Genomic DNA, 17,835 nt, shown 5'->3' on the forward strand with positions numbered 1-17,835 from the left:
AGCCCAGGAATGTAGTGAAAGGAGGTGACCTGTTGCATCCCGGGGACTAACTTTCTGAGCTCCGTATCCAAAGCTGGCTTTATTCCATTACCGCTGGTGCTCCTGCGTCTCACAGGTATACCCTGTTTGTCTATCCTTTCCTCTCTGTATTTGGTTGTCCCCATTCCCCCTCCTGGACATGGTGAAGGTCAGCACTGAAAGCATTAAGCATCAGGCTTTGGTTCATGGTTTTAATTCCTTGGTAAAGTAAATTAGGCAATGCCAAAGGTTGTGGATTTGATCCTTGGAGGAAATGTGGGCCTTACAAAATGGGAGAGTAAATTTTGAAGGGTTTTATTGAAGAAATAAAAGATATTTTTTATATCTTTCTTCCCTGGAGACCCTCATTTTCATAACTTGTTGAAAATGAGTAAATAGTTTATGCTATTAACTAAACCAACTTCCTGTTGGTTTAGTTAAACATGCAAAGTTAAGATGTTGTGTCCACCTGCCTTGGAGCTGACCCAGGTCTGAACTTTTCAAATCCTTGATGCATTTAACTTGAAGGATATGAAACATGCAAGCATAGGTTACATAGTTCAGATTTATGTTCTACTGGATTAAGTTTTTCTTTAATGTCTGAAAGCATAGTTTTATGGTAGTCCTTTTGGGGAAGAACCCAGTATTATCTAAAATTATTGGCAAAGTTAAATGTATTTTATATAACAAAGTTCTTAGAATGTTGAGAAGTAACTGAAAAAAGAGTGATGAGTAAATGTTTAGGCTGAGATTATTTATTTCAATAAATCTTTCAAAAGCCTTTTTTAAAATGCTGTTAATAAATTTCTGTGATTTTTTTTCTTTTTAAATTCGTTTTTCTGAGAGCATAGCTATTTGTTTTTTATTGTAAAACAATAATAATAATAAAGCAAACTCTCAAAAAAAAAAGAAAGAAAGAAAAAAGATTGTTAGAGTGGATTCCCAGGGGAGGGGCTTAACATGGGCTCTGAGGGCAGTCAAATTTGGTAACCTGTTTTCAGTTTTCCCTTCCTTGTTTTATTTCCCTTCCAGTATTCCTAAGTTTTTGCGAATATTTGGTTAAGCATTTGTGCCTCATCTTAGCTGTGCTTTAGGGACTTTATACTTGGAATAAAGCAGTAAAGGACAACCTGAACTGAAGAAACAGACTGATGACCAGCTAAGACCAGCTGGCATGTCAGCCTGGGGTGACCTGGCTGGCTGAGGAGATAAATGACAATCAGAAGTTTATGGAATATATAAATGCTTCTTGGGAATTCCAAGAATTAATGGGGGTGCAGGGCAACCTTGTAGAAGTCCAGACTTCCCATAGCCAAGCAAGATAGGGGTTAGACCAAACTATCTTCTCCCATGTGTTACTCTGAAAGCTGGTGGTACTCAAGACTCCAGGTTACAGTGTGAACAGCACTTTTTTGTTATATTAATAATATAAATATTTAAAACTATGATGAGAGAATGAGAATAGCAATTACCTTTGCTAAAACTGATACAGAATGTACTTTCTTTTTATCATTCACAATACTGTCAAGCAGGTCAGCAACTGATAGTCCAACAGACCATGATCTTTGACCTTTTACCCTTAATAGTTCCATGGCCCTAGGTTATAAAAAACAAAACAGAAAAATCATGATTTCAGAAAATGCACAAAATATGTATGTTTAGTTTTAGCTTATGTATAAGGTATTAATTAGATATTTTTATGACACAAGAGTTATATGACAATTGTTACGAAAACCAACGGACAGCCCAGTAATTAAGCTTTTCTTAAAATATTAGGCAGTCCACAGTGAGTCAATACAGATGGCCTAATAATATAAAAAGATGCTTACCACCACTAATACTTACTAAATATGAGCTAAAACAATAAATACATCAATTTTGCCCATCAAAATTGGCAAAGAATAAAAAGACTAATGGGCTTCCCTGGTGGCTCAGCTGGTGAATCTGCCTGTAATGCAGGAGACCTGGGTTCAATACCCCTGGGTTGGGAAGATCCCCTGGAGGAGGGAAAGGCTACCCACTCCAGTATTCTGGCCTGGAGAATTCCATGGACTGTATAGTCCATTGGGGTCGCAAAGAGTCGGACATGACTGAGCGACTTTAACAAAACGACTGGTAACTACTTTTGCAGAAGCTACAGAGAAACTGGCATTCCCATAATTGCTGTTCAGAGTGCAAAATTATTCAAGTTTTTAAGAGGAAGATTTGGCAACACCTGATCTAGAAACACCAGTCCATTCTAAAGGAGATCAGCCCTTGGTGTTCTTTGGAAGTAATGATGGTAAAGCTGAAACTCCAGTACTTTGGCCACCTCATGCGAAGAGTTGACTCATTGAAAAAGACTCTGATGCTGGGAGGGATTGGGGGCAGGAGGAGAAGGGGACAACAGAGGATGAGATGGCTGGATGGCACCACAGACTCAATGGATGTGAGTCTGAGTGAACTCCAGGAGTTGGTGATGGACAGGGAGGCCTGGCGTGCTCCAATTCATGGGGTCGCAAAGACTTGGACACGACTGAGTGACTGAACTGAACTGATCTAGAAAGTACTCTTCTAGGAATTTGTCCTATAGCAATATGCTCAACTATGCAAAGATATAATACATGTAAGTATGTTTGCTTTGTTGGAGACAGAAAAAAGTTTGGAAACAATTCATCCAAAGAGGACTTGTTAAGTAGATCACTACCAAATATAGAACCATATATAGATCTTGAGAAGAACATAAAGTACATTTATGTGTACAATATGGGAAAATATCCAACATTTATTATTAAGGAAATAAAGCAAGTTGCAAGATAATACGAATAGCATAAATGTATTATAAAAACAACAATAATGATGATAATCCTTGCAGAAGCATTAGAAAACAACGTTTGGACACATGGACGCTAAATTGTTAATAGCGGCCGTTTCTGGAGAATGGAATTACCCCTGCTTTTCACTTTATAGACAGCGCAGTATCTAAAGCTTTATCTTTGCTGTACACCAGAAACTAACATAACATTGTAAATCAACTATACTTGAATTAAGACATAAAGTTTTATGAGCACATACATTCTTTTTGTAACTAATTAAAAATTATACAAATTAAACAAACATGTTTGAATTTATTCCTCTTGAAAGCTATAAATGCAGGATTATATAGAGAAGCAGATTAGAATGGATTCTACAACATATTACTATTCTCAATATGAGGCTATTCTTTCCAGTTGTTACAGTCTAAAAACCGTAAACTAAAGGTTTAAAAAGCTAAAATCACCTGAACCAGAATTCAGGAAAGGATGTTATGAGACAATAAAACAACAAATGGCATGAAAATATATAGTATGCAGAGTCCAAACTATGGGGTCCAGACCCCTAGAAGGCCTCTGAATAAACACAAGAGTCAAGTATCTGTGCATTACACTTGATTTCTGCCTGAAATTATAATGGGGGTTATCCATTCACATTAGACTAATTTCCAAATGTATTCAACTAGGATTAATAAGGAGAAGGCAATGGCACCCCACTCCAGTACTTTTGCCTAGAAAATCCCATGGATGGAGGAGCCTGGAAGGCTGCAGTCCATGGGGTTGCTAGAGTCAGACACGACTGAGCGACTTCACTTTCACTTTTCACTTTCATGAATTGGAGAAGGAAATGGCAACCCACTCCAGTGTTCTTGCCTGGAGAATCCCAGGGACGGCGGAGCCTGGTGGGCTGCTGTCTATGGGGTCGCACAGAGTCGGACACGACTGACGCGACTTAGCAGCAGCAGCAGCAGGATTAATAAATACATATTGATTTTTAAGTGGTATGGGCCAATTCTCCTCTACTTTTAAGAAAACAGCCAATATCCTCAGATACAGAATCCTATATCCTAAATATAGAAGTGGTAAATCACTGCCTACAAATAAGGAGTCTATTCCACCCTTTAAAAAGTCAACTACGTACTAAATATTAGGCTTGCAAAACACTCTTAGATCTACTTTGAGATAAGAAATCAAAGAACAGAAAATACTGCTCCCGTGCACTCTGGATTTGTCCATACTAGTTAGTTTTATTTGCAGAAGCCTGGTAAGTACATGCCATGCAAATAGCCATTATGTTAGCTATGAAGTGTATGGTTTTTAGTTAAGATACATGCAAATCTACATTCAGCGTTACCTGTTGGACAGCTGCATCTGAGAGTCATGATTTGTTACTTCCTCTTGGCCACTCCATATGGGCACTAAAAATTAAATGAAAAATTGATTATTATCTTGTCAATAACTCTCTTAGGAGGAAGATGTGATAAAGGATCATTTGCAGTCAAGGGTACCTGTATCAAACTTCATAAACATTTCCCCCCTTCTGGATAGAGTTGCATACTTCCACTGGTAGCACTAAATGTGCTGTATTGATTGCCTGGGGTGAGAAGGCATAGAGCTGTAGTTCCCTCAAAACATGATCCCAAAGTCTACTGGCAGCTCGTTACCTGTTCTCTCTCAACACTGGACCATTTTACTGACTGAGTAGAAAGATTTTCTCAGCAGGCAGTGTATAATAGGCTCCCATGTGCTGTAAGCCCTTGGCATTTGCTCCACTGGGAACCACACAGGCTAATTTCTATCACCAGATGATGAATAATTTGGTCACCTATGGCTTCCCTGGTAGCTCAGCTGGTAAAGAATCTGCCTGCAGTGCAGGAGATCCCTGTTTGATTCCTGGGTCGGGAAAATCCCCTGGAGAAGGTATAGGCTACATACTCCAGTATTCTTGGGCTTCCCTGGTGGTTTAGGTGGTAAAGAATCTGCCTGCAATGCTCGAGACCTTGGTTCGATCCCTGGGTTGGGAAGATCTCCTGGAGGAGGGCATGGCAACCCACTCTAGTATTCTTGCCTGGAGAATCCCCATGGACAGAGGAGCCTGGCAGGCTACAGTCCATGGGGTTGCAGAGAGCCAGATACGATTAAGCAACTAAGCACATACACTCTGGATGAAACTTCCACAGGTGTCAGTGAGCAGGGTCTTGTTTTCTAAGAGCATATTTGGGTTTTCCATTTCCTCTCACTACACCGTTTATAAAAACAATTTAAAAACTCAAAGCTATACATATGAAATAGATATTTATACCATACTTTAATACGAAATTTAAAGTAACATTCTGAAACCTTTTTAATAGTCATTGATTTCTCATCACTATAAAGACTTTCTTTGATACAAATCTTTGGGTAGGCAAAACAGAAATACATTCAGATATGTAAGACATATTTTACACTTAAGATACAAGTCTTCTTTTTCTTCTTTTATTTTTCTGCTGCGCCGTGCAGCTTGTAAGATCTTAGTTCCCTGATCAGGGACTGAAACCAGGCTCTGGCAGTAAAAGTGTCAAGCCCTAACCACTGGACTGCCAGGGAATTCCCACAGCTCTTCTAAACTGCATTAAAAATGAGGCCAATTAGTGATTTCTCAGCATCAGCAACAAAGGACACCTTCCTTCCTCAAACTAATTGTAAGCTTCCAGGGGGCAGGGATCATATGTCCTTCTGTGTCCTCTGGCACAGATTCTCTACCAAAAGAATGCACAAGAGGCAATACAGAACCAACCTCACATACAATCCATAATTATATTAAAGAGCAAAACATACTTGGAACGGTTAAGTTGGAAAACATGGAAAAGTTTTAGAAGTTTTTTTTTTTGCTTTTATACAAAAAAGATCTTCACGACCCAGATAATCACAATGGTGTGATCACGGATCTAGTGCCAGACATCCTGGAATGTGAAGTCAAGTGGGCCTTAGAAAGCATCACTACGAACAAAGCTAGTGGAGGTGATGGAATTCCAGTTCAGCTATTCCAAATCCTGAAAGATGATGCTGTGAAAGTGCTGCACTCAATATGCCAGCAAATTTGGAAAACTCAGCAGTGGCCACAGGACTGGAAAAGGTCAGTTTTCATTTCAATCCCAAAGAAAGGCAATGCCAAAGAATGCTCAAACTACCGCACAATTGCACTCATCTCACACGCTAGTAAAGTAATGCTCAAAATTCTCCAAGCCAGGCTTCAGCAATATGTGAACCATGAACTTCCTGATGTTCAAGCTGGTTTTAGAAAAGACAGAGGAACCAGAGACCAAATCGCCAACATCCGCTGGATCATGGAAAAAGCAAGCGAGTTCCAGAAAAACATCTATTTCTGCTTTATTGACTATACCAAAGCCTTTGACTGTGTGGATCACAATAAACTGGAAAATTCTGAAAGAGATGGGAATACCAGACCACCTGATCTGCCTCTTGAGAAATTTGTATGCAGGTCAGGAAGTAACAGTTAGAACTGGACATGGAACAACAGACTGGTTCCAAATAGGAAAAGGAGTTCATCAAGGGTGTATATTGTCACCCTGTTTATTTAACTTATATGCAGAGTACATCATGAGAAACGCTGGACTGGAAGAAACACAAACTGAAATCAAGATTGCCAGGAAAAATATCAATAACCTCAGATATGCAGATGACATCACCCTTATGGCAGAAAGTGAAGAGGAACTCAAAAACCTCTTGATGAAAGTGAAAGTGGAGAGTGAAAAAGTTGGCTTAAAGCTCAACATTCAGGAGAAGGAAATGGCAACCCACTCCAGTGTTCTTGCCTGGAGAATCCCAGGGACGGGGAAGCCTGGTGGGCTGCCATCTAGGGGTCACACAGAGTCGGACATGACTGAAGTGACTTAGCATAGCATAGCAGCTTTCTTCACGGTCCAACTCTCACATCCATACGTGACTACTGGAAAAACCATAGCTTTGACTAGACGGACCTTTGTTGGCAAAGTAATATCTCTGTGTTTTAATATGCTGTCTAGGTTGATCGTAGCTTTTCTCCCAAGGAGCAAGTGTCTTTTAATTCCCTGGCTGCAGTCACCATCTGCAGTGATTTTGGAACCCAAGATAATAAAGTTTGTCACTGTTAAAAAAAAAAAAAAAAGCTCAACATTCAGAAAACAAAGATCATGGCATCTGGTCCCATCACTTCATGGGAAATAGATGGGGAAACAGTGGAAACAGTGTCAGACTTTATTTTTCTGGGCTCCAAAATCACTACAGATGGTGACTGCAGCCATGAAATTAAAAGACACTTACTCCTTGGAAGGAAAGTTATGACCAACCTAGATAGCATATTCAAAAGCAGAGACATTACTTTGCCAACAAAGGTCCGTCTAGTCAAGGCTATGGTTTTTCCTGTGGTCATGTATGGATGTGAGAGTTGGACTGTGAAGAAGGCTGAGCGCCGAAGAATTGATGCTTTTGAACTGTGGTGTTGGAGAAGACTCTTGAGAGTCCCTTGGACTGCAAGGAGATCCAACCAGTCCATTCTGAAGGAGATCAGCCCTGGGATTTCTTTGGAAGAAATGATGCTGAAGCTGAAACTCCAGTACTTTGGCCACCTCATGCGGAGTTGACTCATTGGAAAAGACTCTGATGCTGGGAGGGATTGGGGGCATGAGAAGGGGACGCCAGAGGATGAGATGGCTGGATGGCATCACTGACTCAATGGACGTGAGACTGAGTGAACTCCAGGAGTTGGTGATGGACAGGGAGGCCTGGCGTGCTGCGATTCATGGGGTCGCAAAGAGTCAGACACGACTGAGCAACTGATCTGATCTGATCTGATACATATATATTTGTAGATATTAAAAATCAGTTTTCATCTTTCTCTACGGTTCCCTTATTATTTAATGTTAATGGGGTCACTAGAGATTGCAGTTTAGATCTTTAAGTTTCAAGATACCCAAGAGAGAGAATGATTGAGCTAGAAAAGAAATGAACACTATCGAGATGAATAGAATGGTATATGGGATTTTGTATCTCCCCTTTTGGGAGATGATTACGGCTTTGACTTTACAAAGATTTTCCTATGAGAAGAATTCAGGACATTTGGAAGGCTGAAGTGAAGGGGAAGTCATTATTCCCTGATAGAAATGAAGTTCACAGTAGTACCATGGCAAGCTCTTGAGGACTACCCCTTTCACTGTAACAGACTGGATTATTTGTGGGAGATCCTCAAAAGTCCTCAGAGAATGTAGCAGCTTCCAGGCAGACACTTGAGCATCTCTGGTTCGGTTAATTAAGATTAAAAAAAAGAAAAACCTCAGCATCAGTGTCTATGTCAATGACAGCCACTGAAGGTCATAGAAGTTTTTATATCAAGTAAAAAAAGCAAAAGCAAAAATTGTTACATGAACAATATAAATGCATGTGGACAAATAAGGGTCTTTTTTTTAATGTTTCACTTGAATAGGACTATACATGAATTATTTTCTAAAAGTTTGGTACATTAGTATATTCACAATAGACAGAAAATTGCAGAGAATAGTCTGCTAGATGAACGAGCATTTACAGACCTTGGGAAAATAAATAAAAAGGGAAAGGTAGGTATGGGAAAACAAAGGACACCAGGAAGTCTGGAATTTAATTATGAGTATTACTGCTATTATTACAAACATAATCACATGTTTCATCGTTCCTCTCTGAGTTTAGACTTTTAAGAGCCATGAGAAAACAATGTTCAGAGAGATGGAGAAAGCTTCACTATGCTCAAATCTGCTTCTGACACAGTCATTAGGATTTTCAGTTAAGTTTAGATAGACTTAATTATTTCATTTTTTGTTTACTTATTGCCCAACTGTTCACACTTCCTAAATGCATATTTATCCTAGTTTAAGGATCCCTTTCAAATACTGCATCTAATCAATCCTTATCTTTCTAGTTCTATTCCTTAAGAATAGTAATCCTCTGGTCCCAAAAATTTTAATAAAAAATGACCATGGGATATTTCTTTTCCATTACACATAGCACCTACCCCTTAGGTAAGACTGATGCACACAGCAGATGAGCTAACACTGTCTTGAGGTCCAGTCCCTGGATTTCTAAAACACCACTTGAAGGAGTTACCTGCACTTTACATGATTTCACTATCACAGCTAAAAACAGCAGCTCCAAATCACATGTTGTAACTAATTTGGTGGAGCACAGCAATGACCTATGATTACAAAAAGATGGTATCAGGATCATTCAAAATATTTCAAAACATATTTACTGAGGCCATTCCAAGTTCAAGGAGTTTACAGTCTGGTGGGGTGAAGACAGGTAAACATGCAATTGTAACACTGTGATAAGGAGTATAATAGAGGCACGAGCTTACTTAACCTGGAGAATTAAGGAAGGCTTCCTGGGAGAGGTGGCACTCAAGCCCAGTCTTGAAGGATAAGCAGGACTTAGCCAAGTGAATGAATGTTCAGGGAAAGCAAGTATCAGGTGCAAAGGCAAGGAAGCATGAGAGTGCATGAGCCCCTCAGGAAGCTGCAAGTTGATCATGTGACTAGCATAACATGCTTGTCCGAATGGCAGAAGATGAGGCCCAGGAAGGAAGCAGGAAACAGATCCTAAAGGGTCTTACATGTCATGGAATTCTTCCCCACGTCATGCTGTAATTGTCATTTGTAGAGGAAATAACTAAAGAGAATACTTTTACTTACACATATCTGTTATCCTTGTAACTGTTTCTAAATCTTAATGTTGCCTATTTCAAAGTATAGTTTTCCACGTCCCTTTGCCAATTTTCTATTCCTCACCATCTTTCCATCTTGATCACTGTTATAACAGCTACCATTTACTGAGTGTTTATCTGTGCCAGACACTATATTAAAGGCTTAAGAGAAATTATCTAATTAAGTCACCGCAAGAAAAAGTACAGCTTTGCAGTCAAACCCAGGGTTCAAATCTCAGTTCTGCCCTTACTAAATGTGTAACCTTGGACAAGTTGTTAAACTCACTGAGTCTTAAGCTTCCTTGTATATTGATTTGGAAAAAACCACCACCTCCTTTTTGGGGTGTTTTTAAATTTTAAATGAGATTACAAAGCATTTAATACACACACCAAGCACTCAATAAAAAAATAATTCTAATTTTGCTATGGTGTCACCAATACAAAGACATAACCAACTGGTGTCTACACATGAAACCAGCAGAAAGTGAATCACTGTCATGTCTGACTCTTTGTGACCCCATGGACTGTAGCCTGCCAGACTCCTCTGTCCATGGAATTCTCCAGACAAAAGCGCTGGAGTGGGTAGCCATTCCCTTCTCCAGCAGATTTTCCCAACCCAGGAGTCGAACCCAGGTTCTCCCACATTGCAGGTGGATTCCCTGGTGTCTGAGCCACCAGAGAAGCCCAGCAGAGGAAAACCAGCAGAGGGAGCCTCTAATCTGAGGGAAGACTACCTATCAGTGCATGTGTGCCTGCTAAGTCGCTTAGGTCGTGTCCGACTCTTTGCAACCATATGGACTGTAGCCCATCAGGCTCCTCTGTCCATTGGATTCTCCAGGCAGGAATACTGGAGTCGGTAAGCCATGCCCTTCTCCAGGGGATCTTTCCCACCCAGGGATCGATCCAGCATCTCTTATGTCTCCTGCATTGGCAGGTGGGTTCTTTACTGCTAGCACCACCTGGGAAACCCAAGAATACTAGAGGGTGTAGCCATTCCCTCCTCCAGAGAGGATCTTCCCAACGTAGGGATGGAACCTGGATCTCCTGCATGGCAGGCAGATTCTTTATCGTCTGAGCCACCAGGGAAACCCACCAATCAGTCGATGTAATTATTTCTGAAACAAAGTAGAAGACATGATAAAAAAGTGACTTGACAGCAGTCTAAGGCTCAGTGGGAAAGAATCCGCCTGTAATGCAGGAGATGCAGGTTCGATCCCTGGATTGGAAAGATCCCCTAAAGGAGAAGATGGCAACCCATTCCAGTCTTTCCTGGAAAACTCCATGGACAGAGGAGCCTGGTGGGCTACAGTCCATGGGCTCACAAAGACACGACTGGGCATGAACATGAGACAAGACTAGACATAGGGAGAGGGGTTGGGGAGTACGTAAGTAGTTTCACTGGCATTCATAATGTTCTTAATTGAGTATGGTTTCATGAATGTTTGGTCAACTATGTTTTAAAACAAATACATACATTATATATATTCTATGTATCAAATATTACATAAATTGTATTTAAGTAATCTCAATTCACATCCATCTACATCTATTTCTAGTTCCTAGTTGAGAATTCCATTCCTTGTACTTAAAAAAAATTTTTTTTATTTATTTATTTTTTGGCTGTGGTGTCTTCACTGCTGCATGTATGCTTCCTCTGGCTGCAGGGAGTGGGGGCTACTCTTCCTTGTGGTGCATGGGCTCTAGGCACGAGGGTTTCAGTAGCTGCAGCTCTCAGGCTTAGTTGCTCCAAGGAATGTGCAATCTTCCTGGAACAGGGGTGGAACTGGTGTGCCTTGCATTGCAAGGCAGAATCTTAACCACTAGACCACCAGGGAAGCCCAGTTCCTTGTGCTTTTACCCTACTTCTCTTGGACCTCTCTTAAGGCTCATCATTACTGCCTATTATAGTCACTTTCTGAATCAGTCTCTAACCTGCCTAAAGGCAGGGTCTTTATTCATTTAGGTAGCTCCAACAGCAGTCAGCAAAGTGTCTTAGGTTTACTTATCAAGTCACACCATCCTTTATTTTCTCTTTACAATTTGAGATACTCATATAACCATAATGTAAAATGTTCTTATTAATTCAAAAATTATAACTTAGGCGATTGGTTACATTTTGGTATTCCAGTACTTAAAAAGAATGAATGGTATCTATATATGTTACTATGCAGTCATTTCCAAGTCATAACAATTAGAAAGAAGGCAAGGTAGAGAATGATGTATATTTCATATGCTTGTCCTTACACAGAACATTTCTAAAAGGTGGTATTGCTTCTAGAGAGAGGGACTAGGTGTTTGGCATAGAAGGGAGACATTTTTCACTACATTGTCTTTTTATACTATTTAATTGTTTTGCAATGTGAATGTACGACTTTTTCAACTAAAAGAACAGCTTAATAATTTACACTTTCAATAAGGAGAAAGTACACAGACAAAATTCAAACTGGATCAGAATAAACAGCAACTTTACAAAAGAATAAACACCTTGAGACAATATATGGTTAATTACATTTAGCTAGCAAAAGCTTTTAACTCAAAGGAATGAAGGAATCTGTGCGATGATGTGATCAGAAAAACTTCAAAGCGTAAGTAAGAGGGACTTGACTGAGACCTTGAAGAATAAGATTTGAATATGCTGAGTGAGAAGGAGAAGGGATTATGAAAAAAGTAAACACAATGGGCAAAGATGCCTGTGGCTGAAGCAAAGCTGTGGGGCAGGGCCGAGATGCACAAGACCTGATTTTAGTCCTTCTTTGACCTGAAAAGGCTCTTCGAGCGGTCACTCCTACTATTCCCGCATTCACTGCTGACTCCCTACCACAAACTGTAATCGATGACCCTTTGAGTGTCTTCCAGCTGTCTAACAACATGACTGCCTCCATAACTATAACTGGGAAGGAAGATTAGGGCTGTATTTTGGGACTACTTGAATGGCAAGTAAAAGAATTGAATGATTTGGTCAGAGAAAGCCTGTTAAAGTTTTTGAAAAGAGGAATGTGACTTAGGAAGACTGAATTAATATGTGAAACATACTGCAAACCCTGTAAGTTTTAGCTAATATCATTATTAATTTGGCATCATTTATAGGGTACACTAGAGGGAAAAGAGCAAATTAACTGGGAGATTTACAATAATCAGACAAGCAAGAGATCAACATGGACCAGAACGCAAATGGCAATAGTGAGTAACATTTGGGGTCTTCGGTTTATTTGAATCCCTAGACATGTTACTCAAACACATCTGCTCCAAGTTCTTGTTTGCTCCCCATTATCTCATTCTATTGATTAGTCTTTAGTGTCAGTAAGCATTTTGAGCCTGAAAAGCTATGTTTGCTTGAATTACACAGTCAGGATTTATAAAGGTTTATTCTATTGCCTGAGTCTTTCTAGCGTTGAACTTTCTAGGTAGCCAGTGCAGATTTATACAGATTTTAAATCTTCCTCCAGTTCTTGAGTTAAATGATCACTTCCTCAAAGGCAGAGAAGTTCTTTTCTACAATGTGCTCTACCCCTCAGCACCTATAGGATGAATAAAGCAGTAATAAATACACTTTAAGAGTCAGACACGACTTAGCAACTAGAACAACAACAACAATACACTTTAAATGAGAAAGCAATGATAAATTTCCTCCAGATTACCTTTTCAACATATCACTCGCATGCTCAAATACCTTTAATAGTTCCCCTCTGCCTGATAATCTTTCCAACCCTTTATCAGGTATTCCAGAAAAAAATACCTCCAAAATGAGTTATCAACAAGTTATCAACCAAGCTTATCTGGTTGAAACTCTGCAACAACCAGTCGATATTTTTATCCCATGAACATGCCATACCTAAGTGTGTGCCTTTGCCTGTTTTCCCATTCCTGGAATGTCTCTCTCACTCTTTGCTATTTATTTGAATCCTATTCATTCTTCCAAAGTGCAGTTCAATGATGGCCTGCATAGAGTTTTCTCCAGTCATTTCAACCCATGTTAAATGCTCACTCATAAGTGTCTAAGCACTGTAAGTCTAAAATATATTCATTCTGGCCCTTAATCAAAGAGTACCCTATACTTTTAATGTCAGCCAAAATAGCTTTATTAAAAATTTTGTCTTATCACTCTAAAATAATTTTTTAAAAGATTTTTTGACGTGGACCATTTAAAAAATCTTTAATTTTTTACAAGATTGCTTCTATTTTATGTCTTGGTTTTCTGGCCCCAGGCATGTGGGATCTCAGCTCCCCGACCAGGGACTGAACGCACCCCTCTGTATTGGAAGGCAAAGTCTTCACCGCTGGACCATCAGGGAAGCCCCCAGAATAATTTTTAAGAGTGGCGAAGGCAGAGGCTGTGCTCTGTGCCTCTTCTGGATCACACTGGCATCTTACAGTAGTGAGTAGATATACTTGATTAAAATGAATTAAAATGAGCAAACTTAGGATAATGCACTTTTATCACCAGACCAACCTGACTTTACAGCATGAGAGAAATAATAAAGAAAAAAAGGAGATTATTGAATTAAATAGGGAAAGCAATCTTATGGGATAGGAAAATGGGCTTTCAAATCCAGGGGGACTAGATTTTATGAATGGTTTTCTATGGTAGGGACAAAGCACAGAGCAAGGAGCTGGTTAAAAGAAAAAAGGGGGGGGAGCATAAGGGTAAATAAAGAGTGAATATTCTGTTTAAAAGGTAAGAAAGAGACAGGAGGTATGCACCTAGGGAGAAAGTCTGGACTTAGGAAAGGTAAGGAAGACTGCAGGATGGGAAAGTAAAAGAAAGAGTTCTGTACATGCTTTGAAGTGAAGTCGCTCAGTCGTGTCCGACTCTTTGCGACCCCATGGACTGTAGCCCACCAGGCTCCTCTGTCCATGGGATTCTCCAGGCAAGAATACTGGGGTGGGTTGCCATTTCCTTCTCCAGGGAATCTTCCCGACCCAGGGATCGAACCCAGGTCTCCAGCATTGCAGGCAGATGCTTTAACCTCTGAGTATATGCTTTACATGTGTGTGAAAGTCGTTCAGTCAAGTCTGACTCTTTGCAACACCATGGACTGTATCCTACCAGGCTCCTCTGTCCAGGGTATTTTCCAGGAAAGAATGCTAGAGTGGGTTCCCATGCCCTCCTCCAGGGGATCTTCCAGACCCAGCGACTGAACCTGGGTCTCCTGCATTGCAGGCAGATTCTTTACCGTCTGAGCCTCCAAGGAAGACCTGTGTATGCTTTAGGGTTTATTTAAATGTTGCTCTCCAAAATTAAATTTTTAAATTCATCCTGGATGCTGAAATTCAAATACAAAATACAAAAATAAAAATATATTACCTAAGGAGTCTTGCCTTTTATTTACAAGAGTAAATACAATTAGAATGACACTTTTGTAGAGTTTATTCACAATACAGGGCCCCACACACAAAAGGCATTCAAATGTGGAAGGAAAACCAACTAGGCTCTACAAGTGGAGTGCCCAGAACTGTGCATATATGCATACCATGGCCTCTGGTGATATCAATTATCAATATACGTAAATAATAAACATGTATTTCTTACCTTTGTCTTCTCCCTGCTCACCAATAACCCATACTTCTTTTCCTGAAGTCTGTGCCTTCAAGACATTTGTAATAATATATTGTAATCTCTGTGAATCCAGATTGCACCCAATTCCAATCACTCGGTCTGCAGGAAATGCACTCAGTTTCCAAGTCACATAGGTCATGATTTCCACTAAATATTACATACAAGGTGAAAATATAAATTATTTTTTAAAATAGACTTCTAGCCTAGTTCCTAAACAAAATACTTCAATAAGTATATCAAAACCTTTATATACTCTTCTTAAGTCTTAAATGCACTTGGAAGCATTATTTATTATTATATAAATTTATTTTAATTAATAATTAAAAACAACTAACAAGTATTCAGCATCATTTTACATAACTTTGTATTAAATATAAATTTTTAAGAGTGGAAAACAGATCATGTCCTAGAGCAGCTAAGGATGAAAGATGAAAACTGGGTATAGAAAACCAGAAGATAATTTTTTTCATTGATCAAGTTCTCTTTTACATCTAGCTTAAGGTGAATTTCTACCTTGAAATTAAAACACTGGTTCATACACCACCACCATGTAGTACAGCATTATCAACAAAAACACAACCATTTTTTTATTCTGTGCCAAAAAGGTGTCAGAAATTTAAAACCAATGTCTTTCAATCAATTACTGTAAGAAAACAAGTGAAATGCCTATCATACTCCTCTATTGGGAACATTAAAAAAAAAAAAAAATCTGTTCACCCATTTGAGTCCAGTACCATCTAATCCTTTGAAAAAGTTTCTCAAGTAATTTGAGAAACAATTTAAAATAAAAATTTTAATGTTAAAAATCCACTCTGGCGTGCTCACTAGCATCTTATGACACTTCAGAGTTAACAAAAGATCCTTCCTATAAGATATTGCATCTTTCTTTCAAGCGTTTAACTGTTTTCTCACTGAGAAAGGCATGGCTAACAGCCTGGAATATATTAAAAGTAGTACTGCATAAAAAATTGTAAGTTGTAACCTTCTAGTTACTCCAGTCAGTAGTAGTAACTGGCTGACAGGATGTGCAAAGTACTGCCTTGTTCATCAAAAGAGCAATTTAACTGAATACTCTAGCTGTCCCTTTACAACCCTGTTTTATGACTTTTATCAGAAATGGCAATTCTACTGAGGCACTGGGCCATCAAATTCATTTAGAATAAAACCTTATACCTGGTTGAGATGCAACGAGCAGGACGGCGTGCTGACTATAATGTCCCAGAGCTGGGACAAGGGCTCTGAACATGTCCACATTGCTCTGCACCACATCGAGGTAGGACTGAGAACTACCCAGGGAGTTGACTGTGAAGATCACCACCTTGGAATGAGCAGAGGCAGACAAATCTAATGAATAAAAAGAAACAGTCTGAGCTCAAGATAAAGGTTTTAACCAGGTTCTTGTTCATGATGATCAGGTTTTTCTTTTCTACAATTACACAGCTTTTAGCAGTTGCCTCCAGATCAACCCTGTCTCCGTAGGAAGGATACAAAATGCTGAGATCTGCTCCAGAAAGAGAATTAGAAGCAACAGTGTATCCCAAGGGAGGAAAGAGCAGAAAAGATAAAATAAATTACAGGATCCAGACTTTACAAGCAGGGAGGGATTTGGATTTTTATATAATTCACAATTTTCTTAGAAAAAATAAATATATGCTATAGGCAGAATGCACCTATAATCACTTACATCACTGATTTTTAACCTTAAGTTTAGGAGTCCTACAGTTCCTTGAAAGTGACTCAGAGACCATGCAGAATAGTAAGAAGTAGAAACATGGCTGGCAGGCACAGCTTCATGCTATGTACTTTGACCTCTGCAAGCAGTGCAGTGCTGCTTCTATCTGCTTTATTTATTAAGGATTCTACTCCAAAGAGGAAAAAATGATTTGAAAATCTTTCAGTAGTGTTGGCTCATTTTCTACTTTTCCTTACGCTGAAGTCCAGTATCTTGGTTTTCGGTTCAAGTGAAAGAGTCTCGAGAGTGAAAAAGTTGGCTTAAAGCTCAACATTCAGAAAACTAAGATCATGGCATCTGGTCCCATCACTTCATGGGAAATAGATGGGGAAACAGTGGAAACAGTGTCAGACTTTATTTTTGGGGGCTCCAAAACCACTGCAGATGGTGACTGCAGCCATGAAATTAAAAGACGCTTACTCCTTGGAAGGAAAGTTATGACCAACCTAGATAGCACATTGAAAAGCAGAGACATTACTCTGCCAACAAAGGTCCGTCTAGTCAAGGCTATGGTTTTTCCAGTGGTCATATATGGATGTGAGAGTTGGACTGGGAAGAAAGCTGAGCGCCAAGGAATTGAATGCTTTTGAACTGTGGTTCAAACTGTGGTGTTGGAGAAGACTCTTGAGAGTCCCTTGGACTGCAAGGAGATCCAACCAGTCCATTCTGAAGGAGATCAGCCCTGGGATTTCTTTGGAAGGAATGATGCTAAAGCTGAAACTCCAGTACTTTGGCCACCTCAAGCGAAGAGTTGACTCATTGAAAAAGACTCTGATGCTATGAGGGATTGGGGGCAGGAGGAAAAGGGGATGACAGAGGATGAGATGGCTGGATGGCATCACTGACTTGATGGACGTGAGTCTGAGTGAACTCCAGGAGTTGGTGATGGACAGGGAGGCCTGGCGTGCTCCAATTCATGGGGTCGCAGAGTCGGACACGACTGAGCAACTGAACTGAACTGAATGGGATTTACATATAAGCAACTGTTATGACGTAGAAAAAGCTGTTCAAAATTCATGCCTCTGAC

At 39.7% G+C, this 17,835-nt stretch overlaps 1 protein-coding gene across 7 annotated transcripts in view; it reads right to left on the reverse strand.

Annotated features, from left to right (window-relative positions):
- The window catches only part of UEVLD (UEV and lactate/malate dehyrogenase domains), a 58,344-nt gene that overhangs the window by 3,071 nt on the left and 37,438 nt on the right, over positions 1–17,835 (reverse strand). For 3 of the 7 annotated variants that reach the window (XM_055581317.1, XM_055581318.1, XM_055581321.1), the window contains 4 exons: positions 16,250–16,420; positions 15,050–15,223; positions 4,165–4,228; positions 1,491–1,614 (listed from right to left, as the gene is read on the reverse strand). In XM_055581317.1, the coding sequence (XP_055437292.1) occupies positions 1,491–1,614; positions 4,165–4,228; positions 15,050–15,223; positions 16,250–16,420 (533 nt within the window). Of the gene's footprint in view, positions 1–1,490; positions 1,615–4,164; positions 4,229–11,969; positions 13,038–13,594; positions 14,784–15,049; positions 15,224–16,249; positions 16,421–17,835 lie in introns of those variants that run through there. The other 4 variants (XR_008714585.1, XM_055581320.1, XM_055581319.1 and 1 more) reach the window with 4 other exon arrangements.

The sequence above is a fragment of the Bubalus kerabau genome, chromosome 5 (genome assembly GCF_029407905.1).
Source record: "Bubalus kerabau isolate K-KA32 ecotype Philippines breed swamp buffalo chromosome 5, PCC_UOA_SB_1v2, whole genome shotgun sequence".
Taxonomy (NCBI): Eukaryota; Metazoa; Chordata; class Mammalia; order Artiodactyla; family Bovidae; genus Bubalus; species Bubalus kerabau.